The sequence below is a fragment of the Mercenaria mercenaria genome, chromosome 3 (genome assembly GCF_021730395.1).
Source record: "Mercenaria mercenaria strain notata chromosome 3, MADL_Memer_1, whole genome shotgun sequence".
Classification (NCBI taxonomy): Eukaryota; Metazoa; Mollusca; class Bivalvia; order Venerida; family Veneridae; genus Mercenaria; species Mercenaria mercenaria.
In genome coordinates, this window is record NC_069363.1 from 77,207,773 (window position 1) to 77,222,974 (window position 15,202).

General features: G+C 34.7%; 1 protein-coding gene across 7 annotated transcripts in view; it reads right to left on the reverse strand.

The window, feature by feature from the left end:
• LOC123525669 (epidermal growth factor receptor substrate 15-like 1) overlaps window positions 1-15,202 on the reverse strand; it is a 74,539-nt gene that overhangs the window by 8,716 nt on the left and 50,621 nt on the right. For 3 of the 7 annotated variants that reach the window (XM_053538984.1, XM_053538985.1, XM_053538987.1), the window contains 8 exons: window positions 13,683-13,745; window positions 11,094-11,141; window positions 10,314-10,463; window positions 8,294-8,434; window positions 7,450-7,588; window positions 5,646-5,746; window positions 3,122-3,235; window positions 1,978-2,292 (listed from right to left, as the gene is read on the reverse strand). In XM_053538984.1, coding sequence (XP_053394959.1) covers window positions 1,978-2,292; window positions 3,122-3,235; window positions 5,646-5,746; window positions 7,450-7,588; window positions 8,294-8,434; window positions 10,314-10,463; window positions 11,094-11,141; window positions 13,683-13,745 — 1,071 coding nt within the window. The remainder of the gene's footprint in view (window positions 1-1,977; window positions 2,293-3,121; window positions 3,236-5,645; window positions 5,747-7,449; window positions 7,589-8,293; window positions 8,435-10,313; window positions 10,464-11,093; window positions 11,142-13,682; window positions 13,746-15,202) is intronic. The other 4 variants (XM_053538986.1, XM_053538988.1, XM_053538989.1 and 1 more) reach the window with 2 other exon arrangements.

Here is a 15,202-nt window from a genome sequence, read left to right on the forward strand (position 1 = left end):
ATTTAAGTATACAATACATCAAGTACTGAGCTGGGAGATTTGCAACATTTAAATTGAATTATTTCCTCTCTATACATTTTATTTTTTGGTTTTTGGTGAAGGCAAAACTTTCATGTTTACTTATGAATGTACAACAAAGCAAAGCAAAGCAAAGCAGATGAATAGATCAAGATCAAAAATGATAAAACTCAGATTGGAGACCAGTCTCAAAACACAAGCATTTGATTGGTTGTTGCTGAGGACAACTTTGAAATTGACCAATGACATTGTTTTATTTTGAGACTGGTCTCCAAACTCAAGTTTTATGACCTTTGGGACAGTTTTTATACACTCTCAGAATTAAGTTCATATATCCGTAAATACTTACATGGCTTTTCAGTATAAAGGACTTCGTATTGACTTCTGATTTGCTTTGGGTTTTTTTGTCAAGGTTAAGAGTGGAATTAACACAATTTAGTTTATATGGTAGCTTTTCCAGCTTTTGATGTTGAAGGAAGACCCTGTGTGTTCCTACAGACACTGTTTCTGGCATAAATAGGCACCTGCTTCCACAAGCCAACTAGATGGCTTCCCCACATGAAATACGTTACACTCCAAGCAAGAATTTGAATCCACAATGTTGAGAGTCAGTTTTATCAAAGCAAATCATTCACAACTGGGGTTGGAAAAATTGAATATCATCATTTGTACAGTTTGATGCAAAATGATTATCTGGCACTGAGAAATAACCTAAGAAGTGAAAGCTGGCATCACATTCTTGCAGAATTCATCAAGAATGCAGAATTTTCCCATCAACTGAAAAGCATCTGACCTTTTGAGACACTGTGTTTTTGTACTTAACAGTGATACTATAAAAAAAATTCATGATTTCATCATAGGCCTCTGTTGCAAAATGCATTTTCTAACGAATTTCGACTTGTCTTTTATTATCAAAAGTTACAAGAAATAATTCCTAAACTTACAAATTCTGCATCACCATTTAATTAAAATTCTAGAGTTATGACTAAGGGGTATCCAAATGACATTTAGTGTCTATCAAATAAAGGGAGATCATTCTGCATATAATTGAGTACAGTCAAACCTTTCTTTACTGGCCACCTGTATTAAGCAGCCACTTGTCTTAAGCAACCTGTCAGCTAACTTCCCAAATGGACTGTCTGCTCTAGTTTCAATTTCTTCTGAGCAGTGACATACCATAAGTAGCCAGACTGTGTCACACCATTGACTGGCTGCTAAATACAGGTTTGACAGAACTCATTCTGTAATGCCAAAACAGGAATACATTAACTCCTACACTTCCCAAAAAGGAATCAATATCAAATGAAGTTTAGATTCTGTTTGTTTGTTTGATTTTCAACTGTATCTCTGCTATGTGTTGCTCGCCAGATAATTTAGGTGATGATCCTCAATTCTCTACCAGTCTTGACCTTTTTCCTGCTCTACAACTTCCCCACATGAATCAGAGAATGAGTCAGAATGTGTTCAAACACACTGTGTAGTCAACTCTTCATGGAAAATGTTTTCTTTCATGGGGGATTAAGCTCATGGTGTCTATACAATGTCATATAATCTTGTGCACTACCTACTGAACAAACCAGGCAGGTTTATAAAGTTTAGTTCTATTCTCTTTTTATGAAGATACTTTTTTTTTAATGATGGAACAAAAGTTATATTTAATGTGAGGAATGTATGTTTAAATGAAACAGTTCTTTATGTCCCTTCTGCCAAGTGCAATTTAACTATTAGTAAAACAACTAACACTGTAAGTGATTTCCAACACCTGTGTTGTGCATAATTACTTAACATAGTAGATTACATGGAGAAAAAACATATGCAATGAAAAAGACTACACAAAGAGAAAACATACACAATGAAGATGAGTATATGAAGAGAAAAGATATTACACATATGCAATAACTCAGTAACTGCAGTAGCATGCTTTGCCAATTCCAGAGTTTTTGCTTCAAGCCCACTCACCTTGCTAGGGCTAAAATCAGCAAAGTTAGAAGAGAAAGCGTCTCCGCCACCGTGACCACTCACCCCTGTCGACGATCCCGAGAACGGGTCCGAGCTTCCGAATGGATCATTTGGAAATGCTCCCGCTCCAAACGGATCCGGTTTCTTTGGTTTAGATGGACTTGATGCCGGTGACTTTCCTTTAGGTGGGGCAGGCCGAGGTGGGGGAGCTTTCTTTTGTTTTGGGGGTAAAGCTGGTCTTGGGGATTCAGAGCGTGTTTTGGCAGGCGGGGAGGGAGCAAAAGGATCACTACCAAATAAATCTCCACTAGATTTCTGTAATACAAACAAACGGGAAGTGTCAGTGGCTAAGTTGTCATGCAATATGCTTTCTATATGGTGAGTAATAGGTGTTGTTAAGGTTAAGCTTTCAAAATGTACCAGAAGAAATATCTAACTCTGCTATAATACAACAGAAGTCTATCATTTGTTAGTTCTAAGCTGACACAGATTAACAAACTTTATGTTTCTACAAAACTTTTTCAAATATAAGATTTCATTTCCACTACTACCAAAAAATATTAATATTGAACCTATTTCTATGAATTAAAAAGTGAAGTAACAATTATAGCTCCTGGTCAGAAACAATTGTAAGAAGTTTCATAGTAAGCTATTTTTCTATTTGAGAAGTATAAATATTAATAAGAGTACAGTATGTATATTATACAATCAAAATCCTTCCCGTTATCAGATTTCATCTACTGTGAAATTATTTAATTTCGTGGTCATGAAATTTCCTGGATTTGGCCAGAATAGTCATTTCCTTGGGACATGAAATTGTGAATATAAATGAATAGTAATTTTACTTTTTCACTGAGATTTAATTTTATGGATTTATTCATGATCCATGAAAATTAATCCCCGAATATAAATGATTTCATAGTATTTTAATTAAGACAGAAAAACAAATCCCTCTTTTTCATAACATCTTTCTTTTGCTCTGTATGTGACCCAGGTAAGCTAAAACCCAAAATTTAAGTACAATATTATCAACACAAACTTTTAAAGAATGCATTATCCGATTATTTCAGCTTTTATGCAAAGGACTTATAATAACGCATCAAGCAAATAGTGTAAGTTTTAACATAAAAAATATAACACTTACTTGTGGTTTATTAGATGAGGTACCAAAAGGATCAAAGGCGTCCAACTGTTTACTGGTGGCAATGGAAGATCCAAATGAACTACCAAATGGATCAGAACTAGAAAATGGATCATCCTGTAATAAAAATGGCTATTACATTTGATGGCTACAGATGTGATCAGAAGACCCCACCAACACACCACTACAGGGATTGATAAACTCATAACAGAAACATATAAATGTAAACGTAAACTAGTGGCAAATTATGTGTAAAAGGACCAGAACTAGAAAATGAATCATCCAGCCAAAAAAAATTAACATAGCATTGAAGGTCTTCTTGTAGCACCAGAAGATCAAAATGAACCAAATGGATTTGTACTTAGTCTGGATAATGAATCAACCTGCAATGGAAATGTACACTGTACTGAATGTCAACTGGAGGCAACGGAAGATCTAAGTAAGACATCAAATGGATCAAAACTAGAATGAATAGATCATCCTACAAAAGAAATGTACTTTGCAGTGGAAGTCAACTGGTAACCATGAGTTCTGCACATCGTCTTGGAGAGGTGATCAGATGACCAAAATTTCATAAAACTCCTTCAAGAGGTTTAGGAGATACAGAGCAAACACGAAATGGAGGCTCAAACCTTTGACCCTGAGTTGTGACCTTGACCTTAAGCCAACATGGCTGACTCGAAAGTTCTGCATATCGTTTTGATGAGGTGATCATTTGACCCAAGTTTCTTAAAATCCCTTTTTAGGGTTAAGGAGATACAGAGCAGACACGAAAGACAACAGGTGCCCCTCCAGGCATTATTTTTTTCAGTGGCAGACATCTGGGTAGAAACGACGAACTTTCATAAGCCAGCTAGATGGGTTCCTCATATGAAGAGTTCTACATGTACATCATAAGATGGGCGCAATCTACATCAGTATGGGGCAACCACTCGGCCACAGAGGCCCCACTTCACTGGTTTGAAGTCTAGGAAGCAGATAACAAGCATAGTAAATATAACCGGGTAAGACCTTTAGCTACAATCTCAATGAAATAAATCAGTTAATAACTGAACTTATAAGGTATGCCTACAAAAATACACTAGAACTGTCACAGGAGTGACTCATACCCCCCACCATATGGTCTTGTCACAGAAGAATGGCAACCATAAGAAATGTTAAAAATACTTAGAATAATATAAAAATGTCAAAAAAAGCTTAATACTTAAAAAGAATTCTACTCGTCTTTGGAGTACTTCATCCTGTGCTTCCACATATAAGTAATACTAGTATAATACTAGTATAGTAATACTAGTAAATATAAAAAATTTTTAATATTAGAGATATACTAAAAGTGAATATAAAAAAGTGTCTTACCAACCCATGTTACCACAGAAAAATGTATTTACTTTTTGCATAGGACTTATAATAAAAAAGTTAGAAAAATACCTAAAATATTGAAAATCTAAAAATAGGATTTCTAAAAATAGACTAATTCCTGGAATTTAAGGGGAAGAAACTCAGTACAAAAGTTAAAAAAAAGGTTACTTCCCTTTGGCTCTAAGCCAATCAGAATGAGATATAGTGAAAATACATCAAAATTAACCTTAAATTCTAAGTAAAAGGGGACATAATTCAAGAAAAAATTGGTGTCAGAGTTATGCACCTTGTGTCACATGATGTGGTGATGAGGTGGAACATCTATTTTAAGTTTGAATCAAATCCATTCAGTAGTAACTGAGAAATAGTGAAAATACATCAAAATTAACCTTAAATTCTAAGTAAAAAGGGGCATAATTCATGAAAAACTTGGTGTCAGAGTTATGCACCTTGTGTCACATGATGTGGGTGATGAGGTGGAACATCTATTTTAAGTTTGAATCAAATCCATTTTGTAATAACTGAGATATAGTGAAAATACATCAAAATCAACCTAAAAGGGGACATAGTTCATAAAAATTGATTTCAGAGTTATGCACCTTGTGTCACATGATGTGGGTAATGAGGTGGAACAACTATTTTAAGTTTGAATCAAATCCATTTAGTAATAACTGAGTTATAGTGAAAACACAACAAAATTAACCTTAAATTCTAAGTAAAAGGGGACATAATTCATGTAAACTTGATGTCAGAGTTATGCACCTTGTGTCACATGATGTGGGTGATAAGGTGGAACATCTATTTTAAGTCTGAGTCAAATCCATTTAGTAATAACTGAGATATAGTGAAAATACAACAAAGTTCACCTTAAATTCTAAGTAAAAGGGGATATAATTCATGTAAACTTGGAGTCAGAGTTATGCACCTTATGTCACATGATGTGGGTGATAAGGTGGAACATCTATTTTAAGTTTGAATCAAATCCATTTAGTAATAACTGAGATAATAGATTTCGCGACGCGACTGACTCCTATATAGCCGCACCCCCCCCCCCCCCCCCCAACATGTTTGGTGGGTGTATAAAAATGTATAGAAATAATCAACATGACAAATTTAATCTATCATGGCTCCTAGCAATTGTAAACAAATGGGAAAGGCTCATACTCACTTTAGAAGTAACAGTTGTATTACTTGTAGGAAAAGCATCTTTAAATGGATCATCAGAAGCAAAAGGATCTGAAGTAAAACCTTCTGATTTAAATGGATCACCTGAAAAATATAACATATTATTCCATGAACCAGTGAGTATATTTTTTTCAAAACGTTACTTTATTTCAAACTGTTAAACTAGGGCTGCCTGATCACTGAGTATATGAATAACAATCTTAAAGGTCTTAAGTTAAATACACAGGTGAGGTAAATCTCTGACCAGTTACAGACAATCTAATGTCTAAAATGTTCCTCCTCCATTTCTGGTTCTTGTGGGAAAGTTGTTGGTTCCTTGCAGAGATAAAAATTAAACTAGTATTGTATACAGGAACACTTGGTTAATTCCATGTTTGCCATGACATAACTGAAACAGAACGGCCATGCTGATCCTAACTTCCTTACAAGTTTTACAAATCAAACTGGTATAAAGACAGGTATGAAAACTAGTCCAATCCACTACAATGCCTCAACAGCAATCAACCACATCATCTTAGTAATTTTAAGGTCTAAAATAAGAAGCTTTAACTACAAAGCGATGCCTTGAATCCAATATTCTCAAAGCCAAAAGTCTTGAACAATCTTAAAAGAAAGCTTTGTAAATGCCTGGCCATCATTCCATCACTGAACTTCAACCAAAACAAGAGCTGTCCGTAAGACAGCGCGCTCGACTTTTCTCAGTGCTTGACTCTGAATTAGAGCTTTGCCAGTAAAAAGAAATCCAAGTTAAAAAGGGACATAACTCTGTCAAAATTCAAATCAGAGTTATGGGAATTTTGTCTCCTGGTGTAGACTTTGATAGCAAATAACTATTTTGAGTTTCACGTCAAAAGCTTTAATAGTAACAGAGATATTTGACTTCATAAAAAAATTTTAACAAAATTCTAAGTTAAAAAGGGGCATAATTCTGTCAAAATTCAAACAGAGTTATGGGGATTGTTTCTCCTGGTGTAGACTTTGATGGTAAGTAAGTATTTTATGTCTCAAATCAAAAGCTTTGATAGTAACAGAGATATTTGACTTTATCAAAAACTTAAACAAAAAATTCTAAGTTAAAAAGGGGCATGATTCTGTCAAAATTCAAACCAGAGTTATGGGAATTGTGTCTCCTGGTGTAGACTTTGAAGAAAATACCTATTTTGAGTTTCAAGTCAAAAGCTTTAATAGTAACAGAGATAATTGACTTTATCAAAAATTTTAACAAAAAATTCTAAGTTAAAAAGGGGCATAATTCTGTCAAAATTCAAATCAGAGTTATGGGGATTGTTTCTCCTGGTGTAGACTTTGATGATAAATAAGTATTTGAAGTTTCAAGTCAAAGGCTTTGATAGTAACAGAGAAATTTGACTTTATAGAAAACTTTAACCAAAAATTCTAAGTTAAAAAGGGGCATAATTCTGTCAAAATTCAAATCAGAGTTATGGGGATTATTTCTCCTGGTGTAGACTTTGATAGTAAATAACTATTTTAAGTTTCAAGTCAATAGCTTTGATAGTAACAGAGATATTTGACTTTATCAAAAACTTTAACCAACGGCGACGCCGACGACGGGGCGAGTGCAATAGCTCTACTTTTTCTTCAAAAAGTCGAGCTAAAAAGGGTGATCTAAAGTGCTGTGCTGGGTATTAAACATGGGCTGCGACCTGGATAGAGCCTGCACTGTTTAGAATACCAATTGGTTGGCATCTTTACTTGAAAGAATTCTACATCCTTGCAGGTTTGCAGTTTATGGTGTCCTAGTACCCCTGCAACAACAAAATACTTACTACTTTTAAATGGATCATCAGAAGCAAATGGATCTGCTTGACCACCTCCACCCCCAAATGGGTCTTTATTTTTAAATGGATCCTCATCAAATGCAGAACCCATACTGAAATCACTTATAGTGCTTACAGGGCTGCCCATCTGTAAGACACAAACATCTATAAATGTGAACATTTAAAATGACAATACTTGATTTTTCAAAAGTGTAAATATCGTAGCACTGGTAAATAAAGTAATTTCATCGAATAAAAATTCTCCTCTTCTGTTTATGCCATTACCATGAAAAATTTAACATGTAGCATTCTAGTGTGGCATATGTTGTTAATAGAAAGTGCAATCTAACCACAGACGAAATCCAGGCATGGGGTATTTTGTCCTACCTTCGTATCAAGCAGTCATTAAGAAGAAATGGCCAAATTGGCTGTGTAAGAATGGTGTCAAGTTAATGTGACTGTAAACTGTTTCAAGACTCTATTTTGTTTTGATTAAGTCTTATTAACTACCAAACATACGTTAACAATTTTTGACAGTTTGAATGGCATTTGAACCAACAACTGCAAGAGCCAAGTTATCTTCATAACTCAAGAGGGTTTAAACAAATATCCTTAGGTTTAGGACTGTATTTCAACTACTGTGAAATCATTTAAATTCACTGGCATGAAATTTCGCGCAAACATGCAAAAGGACTGTTTCACGTAGGCTTTAATTCACGCATTTTCAATTTTAGAAAGTAAGAAATAAAAAATAAAAAACAATAATAGCGCGGTCTTAAATTCGCGCATCGGTCCTAACGCGAAATATGCGAAAATTCGTCCTACGGAAATAAAAATGATTTCAAGTACTTACCGTAGCCCTTGTACTGGTCTGGTCATCTGTACTGTTAGGAGTAGACATAAATGTCCCTGGATCAGGAGGGACTGAAAATTCTGTTATCCCCTGTTGTACAGCTCTATATTGGTCTTGTAAATGTTGTACTCGTGTTTTTGTCTGAAAAAAAACAAGAGCACCGCCTTGCGGGTGCTGACGCTCATCTGATTTTTTTTGTGTAATAGAAATATTGTCCTACCCATGATTTTCTAAGTCTAAAAAGGGCCATCATTCTTGCAAAAAGCAGGATAGAGTTATGTTTCTTGATGTTCAGTGTCCACTTATGATGGTGAAAAACTGTTGCAAGTTTTAAAGCAATAGCTTTGATAGTTTATGAGAAAAGTTGACTTAAACATAATACTCAACCAAGAAAATGATTTTCTAAGTCCAAAAGGGGCAATAATTATTGCAAAAAGCAGGATGGAGTTATGTTGCTTGCTGTACAGGGTCAGCTTATAATGGTCAACAAGTGTTGCAAGTTTCAAAGCAATAGCTTTGATAGTTTAAGAGAAAAAGTTGACCTAAACATAAAAACTTAACCAAGAAATCTGATATTTTCTAAGTCCAAAAGGGGCCATAAATCTTGCAAAAAGCAGGATGGAGTTATGTTTCTTGCTGTACAGGGTCAACTTATGATGGTGAACAAGTGTTGCAAGTTTTAAAGCAATAGCTTTGATAGTTTAGGATAAAAGCTGACCTAAACATAAAACTTAACCAAGAAAACTGATTTTCTAAGTCCAAAAGGGGCAATAAATCTTGCAAAAAGCAAGATGGAGTTATGTTTCTTGATGTACAGGGTCTGCTTATGATGGTGAACAAGTATTTTAAGTTTCAAAGCAATAGCTTTGATAGTTTAGGAGAAAAGTTGACCTAAACATAAAACTTAACCAAGAAATCTGATATTTTCTAAGTACAAAAGGGGCCATAAATCTTGCAAAAAGCAAGATGGAGTTATGTTTCTTGCTGTACAGGGTCAGCTTATGATGGTGAACAAGTATTCCAAGTTTCAAAGCAATAGCTTTGATAGTTTAGGAGAAAAGCTGACCTAAACATAAAACTTAACCAGGCAACGCCGACGCAGACGCCGACGCCGACAACCGCTCAAGTGATGACAATAACTCATCATTTTTTTTCAAAAAATCAGATGAGCTAAAAATGAAACAGATTTCTCTTCTAAATAATTATATCTTTACATTTTTATTGTAAATTTTACACTAACATTTTATTGTAAACTTTACAAAAAGGTTTCTGTCCAAAATTGTAACAGATTTTTTTACTTAATAAAGCTATACATTTTATTGTAAATGTTACACTCTGGTTTCTGCCTTGAAAAAAAAAAAAAAATATATATATATATATAAAAATTTTCTTCAAATTGTAAAAAAACTGTCGAAGTTTTGGCCTAAAATTCTTACAGTGATGAGCTATTCAATTTACAATTTTTCATGGTATTTTGAAGAAAATATCAATCACAAATTGAGGTTGTTTATCAAATCTTCCACAAATTATAAAACCTCTTATCCGATCTTCTTGTTCATCATCCCTCTCTACCAGATTAACTTCCTTCCTAAGTCCCCTTACCCAATACACCTAGTTTCAAAGCCTCTTTACTTAAATATTTTGATAACCAGGCTTGCTTACATAATAGAATTAATTTTCATTATTAATCAAACCCAGCTCTGCAGATTTACTTCTTTTATAAATCCTTCCAGTCTGATTACATGTTTATCAAGCCCTTTTACCTGATTAACTTGCTTATCAAGTTTCTCTACCCTATTATCCAGTTTATCGTCTTTTGAACGATTTTTAAGCAAGATTCCTTCCTTGTTAAACCTGTTGATCACACACTTATCTGATTTACTATTAAATCAAACCACCCAGTCAGGCAAACATGTCTATCAAGTCCTTTTTCGAATTTTACTTGTTTTCTCAAAATCCCCTTACCAGACCGATAAGTTTATCAGTGTCTTTGTTTCTCTACCTGATCATGTTTTCTTACCTGGTTAACTTGTAAAGTAACATCTTTATGTGATTTTGCCAGTTGTTCTAGCTGTGTTTTGCCAGTCTCGACTTTCTGCTCGAGTTTGTTCTCCTCCTCTCTGAGATTTCCAAGCTCTATACGTAGCTTGTTTAAGTCTTCATCATACTCCTATAACAATGAATGAATAAAACCTAGACAATATGGAATGGTATTAGCCACTTAGAAAATTTATGGAAGCAAACTGGTATTAACTGTCTTGAACGTCATTTGAGCCATGCCATGAGAAAACCAACATAGTGGCTTTGCGACCAACATGGATCCAGACCAGCCTACGCATCCGCGCAGTCTGGTCAGGATCCATGCTGTTCGCTTTCAAAGCCTATTGCAATTAGAGATACTGTTAGTGAACAGCATGGATCCTGACCAGACTGCGCGGATGCGCAGGCTGATCTGAATCCATGCTGGTCACAAAGCCACTCTGTTGGTTTTTTCATGGCGTGTCTCATTTATGAAAGTATATAAAATTGTTGTTTCTGCTTTTTAACAACAGTGCTGAAAGCTGTACTCAACATTTTTTTCTTAATCTATTACAAGTTGTTTTGCAGAAAACTGTTTTGTGGTCATATTTTCTTCCTGCACAAACAAATTCATTTTGCAGTAGCTACAATATGAATTTTTCCCTTTTTATCTTACAACTATGCATGTAAAAGTATTATAAGCAGTACCAGCATTTTCTGTGCCTGTAACTACAGTGGAGGAAAAAGGAATCTTCACAATTATTGTAAAAACAATATTTACCAATGCCGACTTCTGTTGATTTTGAATTTGGCTATTCAAGGCATCAATCTGAAATATAATTATGTTAAAAACACTTATCATTAAATGACTCAAGACATAAATCAACAATCCATAGTTTACTCTGTGATATATGACTTGGTCTACACTTACAGGATGACATACACCTCCTTAGTAAAAGCCACATGAAGGGTCCAAACTAATTTGACTGGAACCACAGTATGCCTTCATGTGTAAATCCTCAAAAAGCACCTTTGTACCAGAAACCAATTCATGAAGAAATGTAAAAATGCAAGTATCTATAAAGTGCAAGGGCCAAAAGTAAATTTGACCTATAGATTTATGCATGAACATACCTTGAATCAGCATAATATCTGCACAAAACTAAAAACTGACTAGGTGGCACTGCAATGTCCATAACTTTGTTTAAAATCTTGTTTGAAACTATAAGAAAACTAAAACTTTTTAGCAGCGTAATACACATTCTCAGACCCTCACCTCTCAAAATCTGTGAAAAAAAACAACAACAACATGAACATTACCACAACATATCCTCTCAATAACCTTGTTCATCAATTAGTGAAATCATCAGGTGACTAAGTTAAGCATAGCTTCACACAAATGGATCAACCTGTCTTTCAACATAAACGCTTTGACAGAAAAATTGTACCATACCTTAAAAATTAACAATACAAACAAATACTTTCTTAATTAATGCATATCAAAATACCATTGGATCACTTATACAAAGGTTTGCACAAGTGCACTGAATACGAACATCAACTTTTGACAAGTGCACATGTATATCTGGTCCATTCAAAAAATTTGGCACAGGTGGTACACAACAATACCAGATCATAAAAACATTGAAAAGTGCACATAATACTGAAACACCAAAATTTTTGACAAGTGCACATAATACTGGACCATTAAAAATTTTGACAGGTGCACACAATACTGGACCATCAAAAATTTTGAAAGGTGCACACAATACTGGACCATCAAAATTTTTGACAAGTGCACACAATACTGGACCATCAAAAATTTTGACAGGTGCACACAATACTGGACCATCAAAAATTTTGATTGGTGCACACAATACTGGACCATCAAAAATTTTGACAATCTAAAATTTTGACTGGTACACACAATACTGGACCATCTAAAATTTTGACTGGTGCATACAAAACTGGATCATCAAAAATTTTGACTGGTGCACACAATACTGGACCATCAAAAATTTTCGACAAGTGCACACAATACTGGACCATCAAAAATTTTGACCGGTGCACACAATACTGGACCATCAAAAATTTTGACATGTGCACACAATACTGGACCATCAAAAATTTTGACAAGTGCACACAATACTGGACCATCTAAAATTTTGACATGTGCACACAATACTGGACCATCAAAAATTTTGACAAGTGCACACAATACTGGACCATCAAAAATTTTGACTGGTGCACACAATACTGGACCATCAAAAATTTTGACAGGTGCACACAATACTGGACCATCAAAAATTTTGATTGGTGCACACAATACTGGAACCCAAAATTTTGACACTGTGCAAACAATCTGACCATCAAAATTTTGACAAGTGCACACAATACTGGACCATCAAAAATTTTGACTGGTGCACACAATACTGGACCATCAAAAATTTTGACAAGTGCACACAATACTGGACCATCAAAAATTTTGACTGGTGCACACAATACTGGACCATCAAAAATTTTGACAGGTGCACACAATACTGGACCATCAAAATTTTTTATAAGTGCACACAATACTGGAACACCAAAAATTTGGACAAACTGGGTGAAGAAACAATCTGAGACAAATTCTCCTCATTTTCCGTAACATTTACTCTTCCAATCTGAGTCATAATGAAGATTGACTGCATCAAAAGTCACATCTGTTCCAAGGCAAATTATTAGATTTTCTCAAACAAATGATATAAGTATTCAAAATAAATGTTGGCATATGTGATAATCTCATCAGTCAATACCCACAAGCCATAAGACTGGTACAAATATATTCTATGGATCTTTATGTAAATGACAAGACAGCAGAACTGCTGCTAAATCACTCACCTGAGTAAGTTGTCTTGCATGCAGTGACGCAGTTCTTAACAAAATGCTGACAAAAACTATTCAGGAACTTCATAAAATTACACTGTTTTCACCTTTACGCTGCTAAATTTTTAAAATGGGATGGCCCAGCATTCAATTTGGGCAGTACCATTTATTATTTGAAGTGGTGTTTACTGAAAATTAACCAACTAATTGGTGAAAAACGACCATGATCAGCCTGCATGTCCGTGGTCTGCACTGATCGCAAAGGCAGAAAACCTTGCCGGCAGCAGGCTATAAATATTGAAGGGTTAGCCACTCTTTGTGCAGTAAATACATTTGAACAAAATATGAAAGGAATCTGCAGACCAAGTTTGGTGAAGATAAGTTCATAAGAAGCAATTATATGTTAAAACAAAATGTTTATGATGGATGCAGAGCTCAATAAATCCACATCTTTCATAATTTTATAAATAAGTACATATCTCACCCACTAAATACAGCTACTGACCTGTTTTTGTTCTTCATCACATTTCTGTTTGATTTCTCTCACACTCGTCTCAAGGTCAGATTTCTGAAAAGAAAACTTTTTAGTTGTACTGAATTCTATAACAAGTTATTGACATGATTTTTTAATCTAATTTATATCATCTGCTGTCACTTTTATGTTGCAGATGACGATTTTCTATAACCCATTTAAATGGTGTTAGCTTGCTGATAATTAGTAACAAGAACATTGCCGCTCATCTGATTTTTTGTCTCTGTATAATATTTTCTAAGTCCAAAAGAGGCCGTAATTCTTGCAAAAAGCAGGATGCTGCTATGTTTCTTGCTGTACAGAGTCAGCTAATGATGGTGAACAAGTGTTGCAAGTTTTAAAGCAATAGCTTTGATAGTTTAGGAGAAAAACTGACCTAAACATAAAACTTAACCAAGAAATCTGACATTTTCTAAGTCCAAAAAAGGCCATAATTCTTGCAAAAAGCAGGATGGAGTTATGTTTCTTGCTGTACAGAGTCAGCTATTGATGGTGGATAAGAGTTGCAAGTTTTACAGCAATAGCTTTGATAGTTTAGGAGAAAAATGATGACAACAACTCATCTTCTTCTTTTTTCAAAGAATTGGACGACTTAAAAACAAATGAAATTATTTGACTTTGATACTTGTTTTGACCCTCTTTCCAAAATTATGTAATAATACTCAAAATTTACATTATCCAAACACAGAGCCTTACTTTAATCAACCTATTAACATGATATTCAGGCTGAAGGCTGGGCAAAAAATTTCAATCTTTCTTTAGCAGTTATTTCAGAAATGTTATTCAACAGGTAAAAAGTTACGAGAAATTAATTATTTCATACAATTATGATGTGTGTGTGTGTGCACAATTTGCTATGAAAGATATAGATTCTGAAAAATGCACCGTACAAAATGTAAAAACCATGCTCAGGAAAGGCAAAGTGGTCTGTTTGTGCAGGTGGTCATTAAGTGCAGGTGGTCATTATTCACAGGTGGTCATTATTCACCGGTCGATATTTATAAACTGAAAATGATCGATTTGTAAATGAACCTAGTGGTGTTAAGAGAGAGGTGGACTGTGTTGACAGGTGGCCTATATATAGTATGGGGTATGACTGTAAAGACCAAGCTTGAGAAAGCCCAAAAGTGGTCTTTATGTGCAAGTGTCTTTTAACTGCAAGTTTAAAATAAACTGAATATGTTGAAAATGAAAGTTATAGTTCTTAGAGCAAGGTGGTCACTGCTTACAGGCGGTCTTTAGCGGTGTGACTGTACTTAAGAAATAATAAGTTCACAAACGTGGTTTATTGTAGAATAACCTGAGTTTTGAGTTCTTATGCGTAAGAATATGTCACTCAGGCCTACGGCCTTCGTGATATATTATTTCGCATAAGAAGAATTCTAACATGAAATACTAGTACAACAGTGTTAGAAAAAATGGTAACTACTTTTTATGACCGTGCTACGCACCTGGATCGAATGACGTCATTGGACACGAGTGGTTTATCGCAG